Source organism: Polyodon spathula, chromosome 7 (genome assembly GCF_017654505.1).
Source record: "Polyodon spathula isolate WHYD16114869_AA chromosome 7, ASM1765450v1, whole genome shotgun sequence".
NCBI classification, from domain to species: Eukaryota; Metazoa; Chordata; class Actinopteri; order Acipenseriformes; family Polyodontidae; genus Polyodon; species Polyodon spathula.
The window spans coordinates 26,825,590-26,843,783 of NC_054540.1; the positions used below are offsets into that span (position 1 = coordinate 26,825,590).

Consider the following 18,194-nt stretch of genomic DNA (forward strand, 5'->3'; position numbering starts at 1 on the left):
ATTGCCATTAGCTACGGATGGTTTTCTTTGATAAATTCACATCTTTCGATTAATGGCTTGAAGACTGAATTTTAATTTGTTAGCTTTCTGTGACTGTTTCACCAGACACACCAATAAGTATGTCCAATAATGGCAAAAAGCATTAGATCGGCTTGATCTGTCCATGCCCAGTACAAACAAAGCCAATTCTATGCAAACCAAATTTCTCTGACTCATCTTACCTAAACTCAGCAATGTAAATTAAAAGCTACCATGGAATACTTTCCATCTGGCCCTTATCAGTGCTAATAATAGCTACTTCACAGCTCCTCCTCTCACAATGGTTAGCTGTCGACTGGGGGGAATTTATTGAAATCTATGAATTTGTACTGCTTTTATTATTTTAAGTGGGAAGCAGGAAGACTCAAATTCACATCCATTATACAAAATAGATGGTTGACATTTTAAATCAACTGAAACTAAACTGATCGCTGCTGTTCAGGTTGCTGAAGGCACAATAGCAAAGAAACAAAGCCTCTAAGCAACACAATGACTAATAAAATGGAGCGTTTACTTCATAGAAAATTGAACTTGGCAAAACATTACCACTGGCCAAATACCGCCAAAATGCATTTAAAAAAATGGCACTCAACCCTTTTATAATGTCAAAATCATGAACCATAAGAATCATATCCCCATCTGAATCATATACAGTACTTTATATACTTTACAGTAGCCAAGTGCTTAAAGTACAGAATACAAGACAGGCTCTAATTTTCCCTGATTGTTATCAGGGTAAAAAAAAAAAAAAAAAAAAAAAAAAAAGTCAAAACAGAATTACCTGTAATGATGTAAGGCAATGCAGGCACAAGCATATCATCACAACTCCAAAAAGGACTGTCGCTACGTTTCGAACATCCCACAGAGACTCCACCAGCGGGATGCTCCCCACCTGCCAGTCGTAGCACAGCACGATCGGTGCCAGCAGAAGCCAGGCGTTGAAGGCCAGAAGGTACGAGTAAGTCAGAAATCTAAAGACAGAACAGGAGAAATGCCATATATACTTTTATACTTGTTCCTGTAATGAAATGCTTTTTTTTTTTTTTTTTTTGATGCAGTCAGTTTTAACGAACCAGGGTTTAAACTCGATGAAGCAATATAATAGGGTCTATTTAACGATCCAAAGACTGGCCTTAAAAATGTAAATCTTGACATATTAAAGACGTCATTGCATTTTTATTCTATTTAGAATAAACAGATACATGGAATTAAAGGTTGTCAGTTATTAGATTGGCTCCAGGTTAGATCATTAAAATAGAGCTCCACCTTAAATCTATAACATTCATATATTATAGGCAGCTGTGGTAAAACTGTACACACTAAAGTAAAAAGATTAACTTTCCCTGGTTTTCAAACATACTACAGTAAGGGGGTGGGTCTAAGATAAATCAGTTTGATTACAAATATGCAATTCAAAATGAGCACAGATTATATACTGTAATTAGAAACAATAAAACAGGAATCGCTGTAATGCATATTTTATCTAATTTACTGTAATAAATTTAAACCTCGTACACAAGAATTCTATTTGAGAATTTCCTGGCAGTTGTGAAAAATATAATACAGTAACTGCTGAAACCATTGAGGTGTATGTGTTATACAATAGTGATGACACACAGTAGATGGTTGATTGATATTCTCTTAATGATCCAACCACCAAAAATGCTCTCTAATGTAAGTTCAGCCCCCAGCAAAAAACAATTGTTTGCAGTTGGTCTTGCATGACAGTGGTAACCGTAATGAGTTCTCTTTCAATGCCTGTTTGCAATGTACGTAACTAAACAAACCAAAATGTTGGAAATATATTTTACTTTGTGTGCAAGTGTACCGTTTAAGAAAAAAAAAAAATCTAAAACTAAAATCGAAATAATTGTCAGGTCAATTTAAAAGAAAAAAAAAAAAGTTTACTAAATATTTCAGCTTAACTACACTTTGCAAAAATGGAGCTGTGGTAACATCCATTATATTACCATTAAAGAATTAGACAACCTATTTCATAATGTACTTTTGTCCAGGGCCCTTTGGTCAAGTAATTAGAAGGGAGGATGAACTTCATTCTAACCACTATAATATTCATATTTAAACCAAATAAATATTAAGAGACACTTTTACCCCTTTTAATAGTTAAAATTATTGTCCAAATACATTTTTTCCCCAGCTACAAAAACTGTGACCTATTGTGCCATTGTCTTATAACCTTTCAAAATGAACTAGAATGTATTTAGCTTTAATGTAACACTGTAACCACTGTACATACTTTAAACAGTACTGTATATAGCATGTGCAAAAACAAGACAGATTGAAAAGGGTTGGTGTTTTTTCTAGTTGAGAGAGACTGGTTTTCCCATTCACTTGGAATGACCTTATGTCTGTACAATACATCGGCAGTAAAATATGTGTGGATGATAAGGATGTTAAGGAACTCCATCAGTCCGATTATAAATGGTGGATTAGAACTGCGTAATTTAAGGTCCTGGGATTTTAGTCCTGGGATCAAATATTAAATTATGTTGTGTTGACGTACAGATCTACCCAAATACGTCCTACGGATAGCTATGATTTAGCCAGGATTTCGCTCTATAGCTCATCGTTTCTAATGTTTTCTTTAGTACTTTTTTTTAATCCCAGCCTTATGGGGGTCCCCAGCCAGTAACATATATGTACAATGTTCAGTAGCCAAATCAGACCAATACTTTGAATCGGGGAGTTATTTATTTTAAAACCTGCCTTTAAATGAACTCTCATTGTTTCCTGACACCAAAAAACAGCCATCCAAAGATGCCAAAAATGCATTCTGCTCCAATGACTTAATATAAGCATTTGGAATGAGTCAAAGCAGTCTAGTGAACACCTGAAGAAACAGCCTGCTTTCACACAACTGATACTCTGAATAGTGAGAACTACAGAACTACATACATGAGATCTTATCAAAATCAATCCAGGTCTAAAAGAACTACATACATGAGATCTTATCAATATCAATCCAGGTCTAAAAGAACTATATACATGAGATCTTATCAATATCAATCCAGGTCTAAAAGAACTATATACATGAGATCTTATCAAAATCAATCCAGGTCTAAAAGAACTATATACATGAGATCTTATCAATATCAATCCAGGTCTAAAAGCACTACAGAACTATATACATGAGATCTTATCAATATCAATCCAGGTCTAAAAGAACTATATACATGAGATCTTATCAATATCAATCCAGGTCTAAAAGAACTATATACATGAGATCTTATCAATATCAATCCAGGTCTAAAAGCACTACAGAACTACATACATGAGATCTTATCAATATCAATCCAGGTCTAAAAGAACTATATACATGAGATCTTATCAATATCAATCCAGGTCTAAAAGCACTATAGAACTATATACATGAGATCTTATCAATATCAATCCAGGTCTATTTTAAAGATCTAAAAGGTGGTCGATTGTAATATCACCATTCTTCATTATAGTTAATAACTGGGTAAAAGAATCACCCCTGAAGGGGTTTGTGCATTTCTTTTCCTTAATATATGAATTAGTTTCACAGTCAATACACTTTGTTAAAACTCAAAACTTGGGGCAACCATGAGCAAATCCAAATTTAGCTTTATTAATAATAATAATAATAATAATAATAATAATAATAATAATATAGAAGATTTACAGTAATGACCACTCAGGAAGAGAAGAGTGTTTCAAAGCTGGTACTTGGCCCAGAGTTAATGAAAAGCCTGCTGGATATTTTCACACACAGGAGATATAGGTCATATACCGAATGTTACTAACTACAATGGAACACTCATCCACACCTCCTGGAGAGACGACCCCCACACAAAACAAGCTCTTATTTCCGTAGCTAAAGGGAGTCCTAGTAGGGTGTCCGCTTTTTTCTTGTACTATAACACACCTGCATGAAAGAGGAGTACGCGTCTACATTACAACTGTTGTCTCATTAAAGCCAATAAATATATATATATATATATATATATATATATATATATATATATATATATATATATATATATATATATATATATATATATATATATATATATATATATATATATATATATATATATATATATATATATATATATATATATATATATATATATATATATATATATATATATATATATATATATACGATACTGCTTTGAGAGACATACCTGTATGGAAATTAAGTTACAAAATGCGGACAGACTTTACAATACGTTATGACAACTTTGAAACAAATTTTTGTACAAATCTTTTGCAGTCATTTTTGTATTACTTTAGTATAAATACATGTTAATTTGGATTCATATGTTGTTTTTTTCTGACTTTATGTTAACAAAGAGACACACATTTGCCCGTTTTCTCATTGGAAATAGTGATATTTTGAAATATCACTGTCCTGGTCACAAAAGCAAAGTTTGTGGGGAATAATAGCCATTTTCTATACTTTTGAGGCATAAGCAATTAGGAAATAACACTTACTACCCAGGAACAAAAAAATAATAATTTGTTACACAATGTATTCAACCGTACACAGAAATGTACACTTTAAATCAATCTTGCAAATACTGAATATTGAAATTCAGTTAAATAAAAAGCCATCCAATTCAATGTCTATGTTGCATGTGTAGTGCTGTACACTTATCAACTCTTTTACACTGCAGCTTTCTCAATAGACATATAAAAAGCTCAAGACTTTTTCAAGCTTAATTGTCTGTGTAGCGTATTAAGAACCTGCAATCTTGGTCTTGCTACAAGTATTCATGGAATTACCCTTTTGCTGTATTTTGACAAATGGCACATTTTAAAAAAGCCATTTGGGAATTAAATAATTTTAAAAAAATCAGGATCCTATCCCCAATCTCTTCTATCTGTAACATGACTGCTGTAACACATTTCTACATTGGGACACTGTCCACGTTGCTGGACTTCAGCCCATTGAAATTCATAAGGAAATTTGCTGGAGCAGCAATACTTCATATCAGTGTCTTCCTTGCCAAGTTTTTTTTTTGTTCTCTTTCTTAACAGGATAATAACCAAGACATTAAATCATTAATAAAAACAAAATACAGTTTTCAAAATATTTTCCTTGTCACTGTAAAGGCAAATTGAGTTTGTCTTGTACTAGACCAGAAAGACAGCCAGACAAGTCTGAAACATTTTACTGTAGGCACTCCTATATACTTTAAACCCTAGCTAGAACACCTTTCATTATAACAAACCTGGCCCCTGGACCCCAAATAAAAAAATTAAAAAGATAATATAAACACACACTGTCAACATCCCCCTCTGTACGCACGGGAGACACCTCCACAGTGAAATCAACTCTTTAGAGATGAACAGCTACATGTGATTCTACTTTTATTCACAATCTCATCACATTAACTTACTCCAACAGTTTATCATTCATTTTGATTGTCCTTTCGCTTTAATGAACGCTTTGATATAACAAACAAAAAGCTTGGAACCCAACAGGTTCGTCATAGCGAGGGCGGATTGTACTGGCATGAAAATACTTATGTCTTGAAAATGAAACTCAAGGCATTCTGGGAAATGCGTTTAGAACAGGCAGAAATGCACATCACGTCCAGTGAGGTGCAAAGGGTTAAAATCATGACTAGGTTCGTTTGGGAGAATCAATAAAATTAATTAAAACAGTTTCCATTAATTAATAAAGGATAAAGCAGGTTTGAATATTTTGACAAATTTAAAAAGAAAAATAAATAAGTATATGTAGAGTACGCATTTTTTATATATTTAATACCTTAACCGTAGTTTGTGCAGCTTTTAAAAGCACTTGCAGACAGACTGGCTGAATTACTCATTTCAATGGTCTGACGGTAATCAGAATAGCAGCCTCAAAGTCTAGCAGTATAGAGGAGACAGAATGTAACATGCAGATAGTCTTGTTTCAGCATCAGCACAAAATCCTTTGGGATATTTTAAATTGCATGCAATTTAAAACAATAGAATGCATTCATTATGGGTCACAACAGTACTACATTATCTCATGATTGAAGAATTAAAGAGCACTTTCCGGACGGAGGAATGTTGCTTTACAGGAACCGCTGCAAAAAGAAAAAGGTTTAGTTCTCAGGCCGGTACTATTTTAATTGTATTTAAAACAAAAACTTAAGATACTTAACCCTGTAATGTCCAAATATGTTTGCATGTAGAAGACACAGTACTATACTTATATTACCAAACTCTGTTCCTTGTGCAAACCACAAAATTACATATTTGTCAAATATGTATTATATATGAAACTGTTTTTTGTTTTGTTTTTTTAAGGCTGCAATATGTTACAAAGACTACTGAATCACACAGTACTGTGTATAATACTGTACAACAATTAGCCTCTCAGGGTAAGGCAGTATAGATCCACAGAGGTGCAACGTCTCATTTCCAAGCATGTTTCGTCTCTCTTTCACAGAACTGGGGATTGAAACCTTGTATTTGATATTTTTTTCAAAAATAAGGAATTTTATTTTTCGGGTGTGAACAAACTGTGCCAATGGTGCTACAGGGCAAAGTACTAAAAAAGAGAATGCCTGATGTAGCTGCTCCAACTTTTCAGCCTTTTTCAACTGTAGCCAATGTCAGATCACAGCAAAGAAAAAAAAGAAAGAAAAAAGAAAGCCTTTTCCCTCTAAATGAATCTGCGCTCCACTGGGTATCCCTCTATGTATTTTTCAATACTCCATCTCTTTGAAGTCCCTTGAAATACCACATTAAATCAGTACTGTGTGTGACCTGTATGAATGATGAGAGTGGCTGTCATAGTGGTTCAGCAACCGCTTTCTTTGCTGTTTGTGATCCAAATTGTATTCACCTTGTTCCTAGTCTTCTAATGGCAACCGTCTTATGTTTCAGTGCAAATCCCCTCACTCTGTAATATCCCTGTTACTCCAGTTGCTTTTCTGAAAAACTACTCTCTCCTCCAGTCTTTCTTCTCAGCATTGTTATTGGTTCTGTTTCACTTAACTTCCTCTGTCTCCATCCAAACACTCACAGACCACATTACAACATGTATCTATAATGTGAGGAAACCTCTCCCTTCTTTTGAGTCATAAGAGCCCATATACTGTATTGGTATGTGCATATATTACAGTCATCAAAGTCTGGGCAATAATGTAAGTCCTTTGGAAATGTCTAAAATAGATGGATCAATTGAAATGATCCAAGTGGTGGCAGATCTAAATACCGATTCTTGAGTAATTTAAATCATTAGAACAGGACCCTTTGGGGCGTTTTAAATACATTATAGAGATTCACATGCACTGCCTGATTTTCACTCTCCTTTCATTCTTAAACTAGCTTTGGGAAATGGAAATAATCAAACTGATCTGGTGAAATGAAGTTGGTCACCAAGAATTAAGTCACACTAAATAGCTGTTGCATCAATAGCACTTAAAAACGAGGTGTGTGCGTGTGATGTGTAAAAATAGTAAATCTGTTGCCTCTCATACTTACGTAGACAGTAACAACTGTGGCTCTTTTAAAAAATGGTCCAGACACTCTCAAGAGACCTTTGATCTTGGCAGAAGACATATACCTTGATAGAAACAGAGAAACATATGTATTTTTAATTGAAACCAAGGCATAATTATCCAAAATCATTTCTGGGTATTTTTAAAACACCAAAACTGGGTTATGACTAGTGGTAAATTACCTTCACGCTGACAGACAAACTATTCCATGCCTCAATATAATCATCAGACTGAGTCCCAAATTACAACACAAAGAAAATGCGTGGCTTCAACGGAATAAGCTGCTGGACTATTGTTTTTTATGCAAATTAACTTTGAACTAATGTTTCAAGAGTTCTGCCATAAGAGTGGCCATAAAACAGATACCTATTTGGTGTTGATGGAAACCAACACAAACGTGGTTAACACAAGTTTAGGATGCAAGCTTTAGGACTTGTGCAGCAGGGCATGTCAGTAAACAGTTACAGATAAATACACATTAAAATGTATTGAGAAGTCTTAATTCCCTGCTTAATCCCTACAGAGTTTTTCAAACTTGGCTGAATGTTACTAAATTAAGTTACTCGCCACTGTTTGAGGCAACACTGCAATCCTTTCTGTACCTGGGATTTTACTTTGGGAAGGCAAAATGTCAAGATTTCCAAACACCACAATTTAATCATGAAAACACTGACTCCATCTTATTTTTACAGTTCAAAAGAAGGTCAAGCAGGGGCTTTTGGGAACACTTTTGTTGTGTCTAATGAGAACCACAGCTCTAGCAGGACTGCATTACATCAACAATGAAGGCTGGGGGTTTTGTTTGTTATTTTTTTTTATAAAAGCACAAAGCATCTAGTGCTATATATTGTACCAAACTTGGGCCTATGTAGTATGAAAGGAAGTCTCAAACACTATGGAAACCATTCAAACCAATATGTCAATACATTTGACAAGTAGAAAATAACTTCTGTCACAGCTATCATATTTGATTATATCCTCATCAGGTCATGAGAATCTTGAAAGAGGCTAGCACTTTCAACACTTTTAAATAAACGTCAGTTTAGTCCAGCAATCCTATGGGCAAGAATAGTATATGTATTTATAACAGAATACTTTGTCTACACATTATTAGGCCCTGAAATAGAATGAAAGCAGATTAAGTTATCAAGATTGGTTTGTAGAATTCTACTGAAAAACCTAAATGCCAAGGGAGAATTGCTTCAAAGCAGCCTATTAGCACAAGAATGGAGATCAGTAGTTCAGGACAAACACCAATCACAACATTTTTTAGTACAGATATTTATTGGGAATAATGCGGAGTATGCAAAATTACACAGAAGTATGATATATTCATTTTGCATCAAACCTAACTTGGTTTGAGGGCACGCTGCCTGGTCGACTGATGGATAAAACTTAAATTTTTAATTTCATAGCGCATGCGACGAAAAGGATGCTGCAGAGTGGAGAGAAATAAATTAAACAAATTCTCCTAATGTGCTGTAGATTTGAAGGGCACTTTTTTGCTACGAAGATAATGCTGGAGCCTGGTGATCATCCAGTCTCTGATGTCTGGAGTTGTGGAGGAATGAGTGGTCAGGCGGGAGCTGCAGCGGAGAAGAGAGTGAGCCGGTTGTTTCGCTGGGCGACAGGGAAAAGACAAGGGATCTGGTGATGGTGCTGGATTAATGCTTAAATTGAATGATTCAATTTGGTGACGCGGAGACTGGTGTCTGACCCTCCTCCCAAACTTTAGTTATAAACTTCATTTTGACCTTTTCTTTCTGCATGACCTTGCTGATTCCTTGGTATTGATGCTGATAAAGGTGTCTTCAAAGGTACTCTTCAAAGGTCTGAGTGCAGCAATGCATGCAGTAAGCAGGACCAGAAATGAGCATGAAATCCAGATGTAAACAAACATCATAATGCACATGTGGCAGAGCAAAGCTCGGGCAGGTCATCACTTGTCCATCTGTATCTGCCCTTTTTAAACAGTGTTGTGGATGGTGTTTTGCAGTGTGCTTGGGATCATTATCCTGGACCAAATCAACATCTTCTATTGGCTCTGGCACATTGAACAGGATAGTGTGGTTCTGCTGCTTTGTCTGTCTTATTCTCTTAAATCATGACCGACCTCCAACTCAAGTTGTTTGAAAAAAACAACCCCAGAAAGTTGTTTATCTACAGATCAAACTGCAGTCACTTAACTTATTGATATCTCAATCTGTCCAACACATTTAATTATGAACATATAAAGCTAATATCTTCTACTAGCTAGAATGTCTTAAGCTTGCACATGCTTTTTTAAATTCAATAGCCTTGTTTTTATACTGACTGTCTACCAAACTAACACTGCAAGTTGAGATGAATTTAATCAAAAGTAAACTTTAAATTTCAACTAAGCTAACTGCATATAAATGAAATATCCCATACTGTATATTGTGCTTGTACAATGCAGTAGCTGTAAAAAATGTAAATGAAAAAAAAAAGTGTATTACTCTATACTGGAAAAAGAGGCTCAGAGTTTAGTTGGTTTATACACTTTGAAAACTGTCAAGATGTGCACTTTTTATTTTGTATACTTTCTTTTATGGTTCTGCTGCATCACTGCTGGGACTGTTTTACAGTAAGGTTCATTTTGAAAGCATTTTTCTTTTGCAGAATTTAGTTCACCTTACCCAGTCGAGTCAGAGTCCGCAAAAAGTAGAACAGGAATCTTTTTTTTTTTTTTTTGGTGGACAAGAAAATGGTACTGAAGGCTGTTAGTGCAATGTTAAAATAAATCCATTTACATTAATATAACAGAAGTATAGAATTCTGTAGTAAAAGTCCTAAAATTAATCATTTCTGATCACTTCATTGAAGCTTATTGATATTGTTCGCAAGGACTTAATGAAATACGATTCTCAGGCTTCCTTTGAACATCTTAGCAGCTGTCTTTTACTCTGCTGGATCCCATAGATGAACTGAAAAGTACACATTTGACAAGGACAACTGGGCTGCTGCTGCCAGTTTCCAGCAAGGCCTATTTCAGACATTTGTTACAGAGAAAATAAGATAGAAAGAATGTCATTTATTTAATTTTTTATGCCCTTGTGGTTTCACTCCAAATCATTTCCCTCAAGTTACTAGATCACAATTCCTATCAGCGTTTCAATAAGGGTATACAATGCAGTTACCAGGATCCAGTGTGCGACGTGTGGTCCTTGTGAAGATCAGACTGAGTGACACTCAGGGGTTGGTAAATAATTTTCCAGTGAATTAGGTTTCTTCTGGAGATTACACTGTCACCTAAGAAGGAAGGCCATGGCTGAAGCAGAAGGAATTAGTATTTCCAGTCTGGAGTACAATAGCCCAGTGAAAAGCAGATGGTCTTAATTAACCATGACACGGCCAAACATATTTTAAAAAGAAGCAGGAGGCACAAGTACATTACTTATGTATCTGAGGAAACACAGTATTCTGTAACTCACAAGTTCCTTCCCAACACAACCCTGATGGGATCAGACTGTCATAATTGGGATACTGAAGAATTGTTTGATGAAGATAATCTCTAAAAAGCTCGGATAACATTTACAATGAGTTTTGGAGAGGCTTGACCAGCTCTGAACATGAAAAGTATTGTTTTTGGTTGTTAGCAAATCAGCATAAAATAACAAAATCGACCACACAATTCCCACAATAAAAACCTGACATAGCTCAAAGGTAAACAGCCAACCTTGTCAAATATTCATGACAGTTACAGCACTCAACGTCACCTCTCGCTGTTTGTATGCAACTCCAACTGTGCAATACAAACAATATTAAGAATTACCACTCATCTCCACATATATTCAAAACAACCATTGGGATAAAGAGGTTAAGAGAGTAACGATCCTGTGCTTTCTCAGTCGGCAGAGAAATGTATTTATATAGAAAACAATTAAATATTCCACATATGGACAAGAAATTATATTCTGTACATCTGAATCTCCAAGAACACCCTGACATTGGGACAAAACAGATGTAGTCCTTTCATAGCAATGCCAGTCATGACAGACCGACCAACATATGGTACAAGATGCAGGATGTAATTTTCTGAAACCTCTCAATGAATGTAAATGAAAAAGCAATGTAACTTGTCAGTGGAGCTGTGTCATGTAGCACTACAGCGGTCTGCGGTTTTGAGTGGAGTTATCTATCCTGGACTTGTATACGGTTTTGCATTGTTGAATGAGTTAAACTGCAGCTACAATATAGTATACATAATAGTAAAATTTCACAGTTTAACTTCCATTGTGGGGTAAAAAAAATAAGTAAAGTAAGGCAGATGAATGGGCATGTTAAGTTCATTAATTTAATTGTATTGTGATCAGTATTATTGTAGAAATTAATTGTGTTTGTGTGTACATTAGCTCAAGATAATGAAGTGTGCTGAGGGGGTGACTCTAAACAGTGTGGTCATGTTCTGTCTATGCATAACAGCAACATGCATAGACAGCACAAAAACAATAGCCCTGCCAAATAGGAGGTGCTTAGACCACATTAGAACATACTGTAACGGTACTCAACCAAATTCACACCAGTCCTGGATTTCATCTAGTTTATTCCTCTTCTCATGACTCGCCTCAGTCTTAAACTCCAAATCTATTTTCCTAAATGGCTTTGGTGTGATGCTTTCCAATAGGCCAGTATCCCTTATGGTGCACAGTTAACCAGAGGAGAATAATTACAACTTACATGAGACCTCCCCTTAATATAACATGTGTCATCCTTTATTTCTCTGTTCTCTAGCCAACTGGAAAACATTAATCATCAAGCATTACATACTGATAAGTACAGTATATTGGTGTGGAACAGTTTAAGCACAATGGTGGCTTCAGGTTACCGCTCTACCAATGTATATGATTCTGTTCTGATTTTCCAGCAAACCCACTCCGTATGCTCACACACACGGAATGTTAACCTCGTTAAATAAACAATATAAAAATATGTTTTCTTTTCACAGAATCTTATGCTATGATCAAACCAAAACTATACAATTACTGTCAAAAAATATTTCCAAGATTTACAACATTATTATTCCCAATCTAAAGTATAAGAATGTATGTGGTGCTTTGTGTATTCTGCAGTATATCAATACAATTATAAATGATACATCCCCAGTCAAATAAGCAGCAGGTTCTTTAATAACTGAAGAAAAAATAAACACCATGCATTTTATACATCTCTGAAAGCTCCGCATATACAAAATCCCAGTTTGCTAATTACCAGTATATCCATCTGTTAGATTTGCAGTGCATACGCGTTCCATCTTAAAACCTATTTTATCTTCTGTGGTCTATTTAAAATAAAGATGTGCAGCATGTGCAATACTACACTCACCCAACGTTGTAGTATACTATTTTGATGCATAGTATAATGTATGTAGTATAATGCAATGTAGCACATTACAAATGTACATCGTCACCACAGCAGCTTCAACATGCACATCAACAAGTGTAGTCAATACAACACGAATCCATAAAATACTAGAAGGCCAGTTATGACAAAGGATTTCATTTTTTCTTATCCAATATGACCAGTAAATAAAATGTATCATCTGCATTTTTCAACCACAAGTGGGTTTCATAAGTCCTCAAAACATTGTAGTCAGCACCCAAATCGCTTTATAATCTATGTACAACTCCAGTTTATTAAACTTTAATTAAACTGAATTTCAGAAAAATAGCCCTAGGTTTTCCTGCTGTTGGCAAATGGAATTTGACTGCAGAATAGATAAGAAAGTCATCTAATATCGATGAGATTGAGGGTTACTTTTGGCTCATTACTTGGAATACTTGATCTGTCAGCATTAATTTTACATCGGCATGTTTTATTAACTCTAAGGGTTAACACTCTTACAGCAATTGTTCAAGCAAGAAAGGAAGGAAACAAGAGGGGAAAAAAGGAAAAGAAAGTTCCAGGCCATAAATATGACCCCTTACAGATGCAAACACTCCAACATATTTGCCTTTAGGCTGTGCTCCTGGACTCTTAAGGTCATGTCTATTAACTCACTAATCTCGTCAGGAGTGTAAACTCATACAATGTAATTATTATTATTTGTATTTTTTTTAGCAAAAAGATTAAGCTTGGCTACGTGTGAATTAAGACTAAATATTACTGGTTTCACATGTCACTTAAATTAGAGTCTCGGTGACTGCCCTGTGTCGAAAACAGTTTGTGCCCAATTCCATCAATTTTATGGCTTTGTTTTATTAACAGTCAAAAGTGAAGGAGATAACTCGAACAGAATTTCTCCCCTTAATGGATCTCCATTCCGTCTGCACTGCAATGATATTATGCTTGAAAATATAAGCACATTATTTCTTACCTAGTGCTGCTGTAACAAAGGGCAACATTATTCACAAGCTTCATCGCAACACACAACCTGGCCCAGGATAGCACACACATTACCATATGCTATTAACACACGTTATTACAATCTGTTAGTGCAACTTGGTATTGCAGTTATCAAATGTTACATTTTATTATCACATTTTTACTATATATATATATATATATATATATATATATATATATATATATATATAATATATATATATAATATTTTTTGATAAACGTTGTATATATATGATTTTAAAAAACTCATTTGCAACAGCTTCGTTTGTGAGGGGATAATCAGTATTATAATTTACATTCTTCAAAATGGGTGTATTTACATTTTGAAGAATATCAATTATACCATTTACATGCCACACAGTTTCACTAATGTACAGCACTCCAATAGCCAACTGTACCTGCAGCTCCCTCGCTTTGTTTTACATACTATGATTAGGAGTAGGCACTAAATAATGCTGGTTTTCATTCCAACTGAGCTCTCAATTACTTAACTAGACACTTAAATGAACTAATAATGTGCTTAATTAGACCTTTTTACTTGTTTTTAGCACTTAAAACAGTTGCAGATTTCTAGCTAGTTATAACATTTTATAAATAACTTGAAATCTGCAACTTTAGGAGCCGAGCTCAATTAAAAGTTGTGGAGTCTAATTAAGCAAATTATTAGTTAAATTAAGGGTCTAGTTAAGTAATTGAAAGCTCAGTTGGAATTAAAACCAGAAAACACAGGGGGTCCCCAGGACCAGGGTTTGGGAGCATCTGGTCTAATGTGTGGTTTGAAAACAGCTTTAACTATACAGAGGTCATGCTAGCTTTTCTGTTCATGCGTTCCTGAAACGCACATGGCCAAAATTTTACGTCCCATCCATCAAACATACGCTTTAACACAAAGGCTAAGGGATGTGGATTTTGGTACATTTTTTTAACGTTTAAAACTCTATGGCATGTAGTAGTTAAAAGATCTGACTGCGTATAGATATACATATAAACACAGACACAGTCTTTTCTTTGTTATATAGTAACAGTATACTGTTCACATGACAAGATGGGATTTTAAGCATTGTTTGTTGACTTCATCCATATGTGTTTTGATCTTTTTCTTCATTCCAATAACAGCATCGGCGTGTCTAAGCGAAGTACATCTTGCCGTCTCGATAAACAAGCCACGGATAACTCATCTCCCATTCAGAATTATAAGAATGTATTTTTCATTTGCGTTTTTGTACATAATTACTGCTTGCAACTGCTTCAGTCACTCTAGCACTCATAGTCAGAAGTAGATGGCTGAGATGCAGATGAGCAATCTTCCTCATGAGAATCCCCTTAAGATGCTGACTGCTTAACAAAAAAACTTCCGATTGACAACTGACTTACTGTCAGTGTACACTCTGCATTAAGTATTCATTGTTATGCTTAAAAAATGTGTACGGGCATCCCTTTTAAAACAGTGAGGGAAATAACAGAAGCACAACGTTAAATTAGGTGACTGCAAAGATGAAATGTGAGTTAAAAGTAGGACTGGTGATGAACAATTCATGCAATTTGTCAGTTAAAGGGACCAGAATTAGGTTCAGGCAAGATACGAAGGTAAAAGCAAAGACTGTTTTGCAATTAACAACTTTTTCCGAGTTTAATTGTGAAACAGAATCAAAGAGCTTGCACATCTAGCTACGGTATGGTTACTAAAATCAAATAAAATGCCTCTGTACCATCTTTCACCACTCGCATTACACGCTGCTCCTCACTAGTGAACAGTCTTGCTCTGCATCTCGCTTCTTATCACATCAGTGTTTACTTGGCATTTTAAGAAGTGAACCTCCCACTAAGCAGGCAAAAAGGAATTCCAGTGGTCTGTGGGAGAAGAGTCAAAGTGTGGTTGTTAACTAACTGTTTCTGGAAAAAATCTGTCTTGCCTGAAAATCAACATAATACTCTTAATGGCATTCCTCTTTGCCATTGGGATTAAATCAACTGCTGCATCCATTTTCAGAACAGTCACATTATACTATATTAAAGCGTGGATGTGAATGACAATACAAGAAAACTTGTAGTAGTTATATTTTAACAGCTGTACAACTATGGCAAAAAGTTTTGCATCAGCCTATAGAATTAACTAATTTTTCTCCATAAATTCAAATGAAACCTGTTGAATAATGTTTAATTATGCCTCAATCCTAAAATTCATTGGAATGCAAAACTTTTGGCCACAACTGTAGGTACACCTGTATAAATAAAATACAAAAACATGGAAAATAAATACCACACAGTAGTTTTAGTTGCACTTTTAAGTTCACTTTACTATAGCAGCAATATTTTATGTTTAAAAAATAAACAACAAAGCTTATTTCTGTTGCCTAGCAATCCTAGATTTAAAAACGCCAGGCTACAAACATACCTTAAATGACTTCAGATGGACTGTCTGAGCCAAAGCTTTAACTCAAATCAATCGTGAAATGCAGCACAATTTATTTTTTGCAGAAGAGGCCCCAGATGGAGGAAAGAATGGAAAATATATTCTTTCCTGTGAATCCCTAGAGCACTGCAAGGGAAAACTGGCATATTGCCCACATAAGGTCTGCTAAGCTGCAAGCACAAAGCAGACCTCTGTAAATCTGTACATTACTAAAACCATTACTTAAAGTTAAGAAAACTAAAACAAAACATTTGTCAGTTTTCAGTAAGCTTAAACTGCTGCTACAGCTTCCATTCACAGGATTATGATCTCAATAGGAAAGCCTAGTTTTGCAGTAGCTTCCTTATATACTAGTTCAAATAACAAGGACTGGGTGGATGAAGTTTTACAGCAGTATGTAATATACCTGTCCGTATAGAAAATTAGATTTCACAAGGTCAATGAACGCGGAGAAAAGAGGAACACCTAATGCAATAAAGTTTCAGTTTACACTATCTGTTGAATTCTCCAATTTACAATATCTCCATCGAACATCCATGTCCAAAAAACCCCCAAAAAACAGTTTGTGTAAGATAATCATTTATTACCTTGTGCTTTGTTCTCCCCCCCCCCCCCCCAAAAAAAAAGGTCCCCGAGGGATAAGTTTACAATATATAGCAGCACAAAACCAAGCACACAAGCAAATGGTTCTGCATCAATTAGCTATCCTGTGCAATTAAGTAATCAAATACAAAATTGGAAAACCACAACATTTTAATCTGGGGTGCGACCTGAATTTAGATGCTCTAGCCCACTAAAAACAGATTTACAATTACCCATCTTTAAATACCACCATAAATACCTCAGAATGTAGGATTAATGGTTTGTTTCACAGACCCTGATTAGCAGTAATCTTGGACCAGTTCATGTTATAGTATTAGGTAAGGTAGTCACAAATAATGCTGATCAGGGACTGTGAAACCAGCTCTGTGTTACAGATGTACCATGTATTGTTCCGATATTTGTATCCACATGTTCTGGGCCATTAAATCAACCGCAGACTTGATAAACAAATAACACTGCTTAACACCAAACTGTCTCCCCAGTTTCTTATCTGAATGGCATAATGATATTCCCTCTCAGACCTCCACTAATATTGTAACAGAGTAAATGGCAATGTGGGTCACAGGAACTTATTGAGTGTGCAGAAAATAACATTCAGCCGGTTCAGTGGTGGGGTAGTGACATTACTTCAGCATTTCCTAATTCATTAACATTCAACACAAATATTAAATCATCCATTTCTCAATATTAAGACTACCATAAGACATACAGTAGTACTAAAATGAAACTTTTCTTGAATAAAGTTGAGAAACCTTTGAAGTGAAGTCTTTGTCAGTGTCTTTCCATTGATGAAAATATCAAAAACAATCAACAGTTTTTAAAAGATATATACATACATACTGTTACAGCACAGGAGGAAACAAGAGAACAAGGTGTTCAGAAGTGCTTTAAAATGTATGGTGATGACAGGGCCAAAGAAGCATACAGCCCTGACAAATCATCCTGGACCCACACTTTGAAATTATCCTGCTCCCGAATCATCTCTCCACACTTGCTTGCTCTGCCAAATCAACATCTATTAATACCAAACTTGTGTTCTAATAAAATTAGTTCCTAATGACTAACAAACTTGGCTAAGACCAGAGGAACTTGTTTCATCAAGCTGGTATGGTCCAGTACGGTGTACTGGTAAGAATTTCAGTGCCAGTATGCAGTATGCTGTTGACAATTGTGCTATTAAGGTTAAGGATGTAATATATTGATACATAGGTAAATGGATCTAATAGTAATAACAAAAAAACAATTATAACTTGAACAAATCAAAACATTTCAATTTACTGTACATT

The 18,194-nt window shown here is 35.1% G+C and overlaps 1 protein-coding gene across 1 annotated transcript in view; it reads right to left on the reverse strand.

The window, feature by feature from the left end:
* The window catches only part of LOC121317823 (protein O-mannosyl-transferase TMTC1-like), a 95,180-nt gene that overhangs the window by 51,312 nt on the left and 25,674 nt on the right, over positions 1 to 18,194 (reverse strand). Inside the window, exons 5-7 of the mRNA XM_041253926.1 lie at positions 7,513 to 7,594; positions 6,100 to 6,107; positions 821 to 1,010 (exon numbers count right to left, since the gene is read on the reverse strand). Coding sequence (XP_041109860.1) covers positions 821 to 1,010; positions 6,100 to 6,107; positions 7,513 to 7,594 — 280 coding nt within the window. The remainder of the gene's footprint in view (positions 1 to 820; positions 1,011 to 6,099; positions 6,108 to 7,512; positions 7,595 to 18,194) is intronic.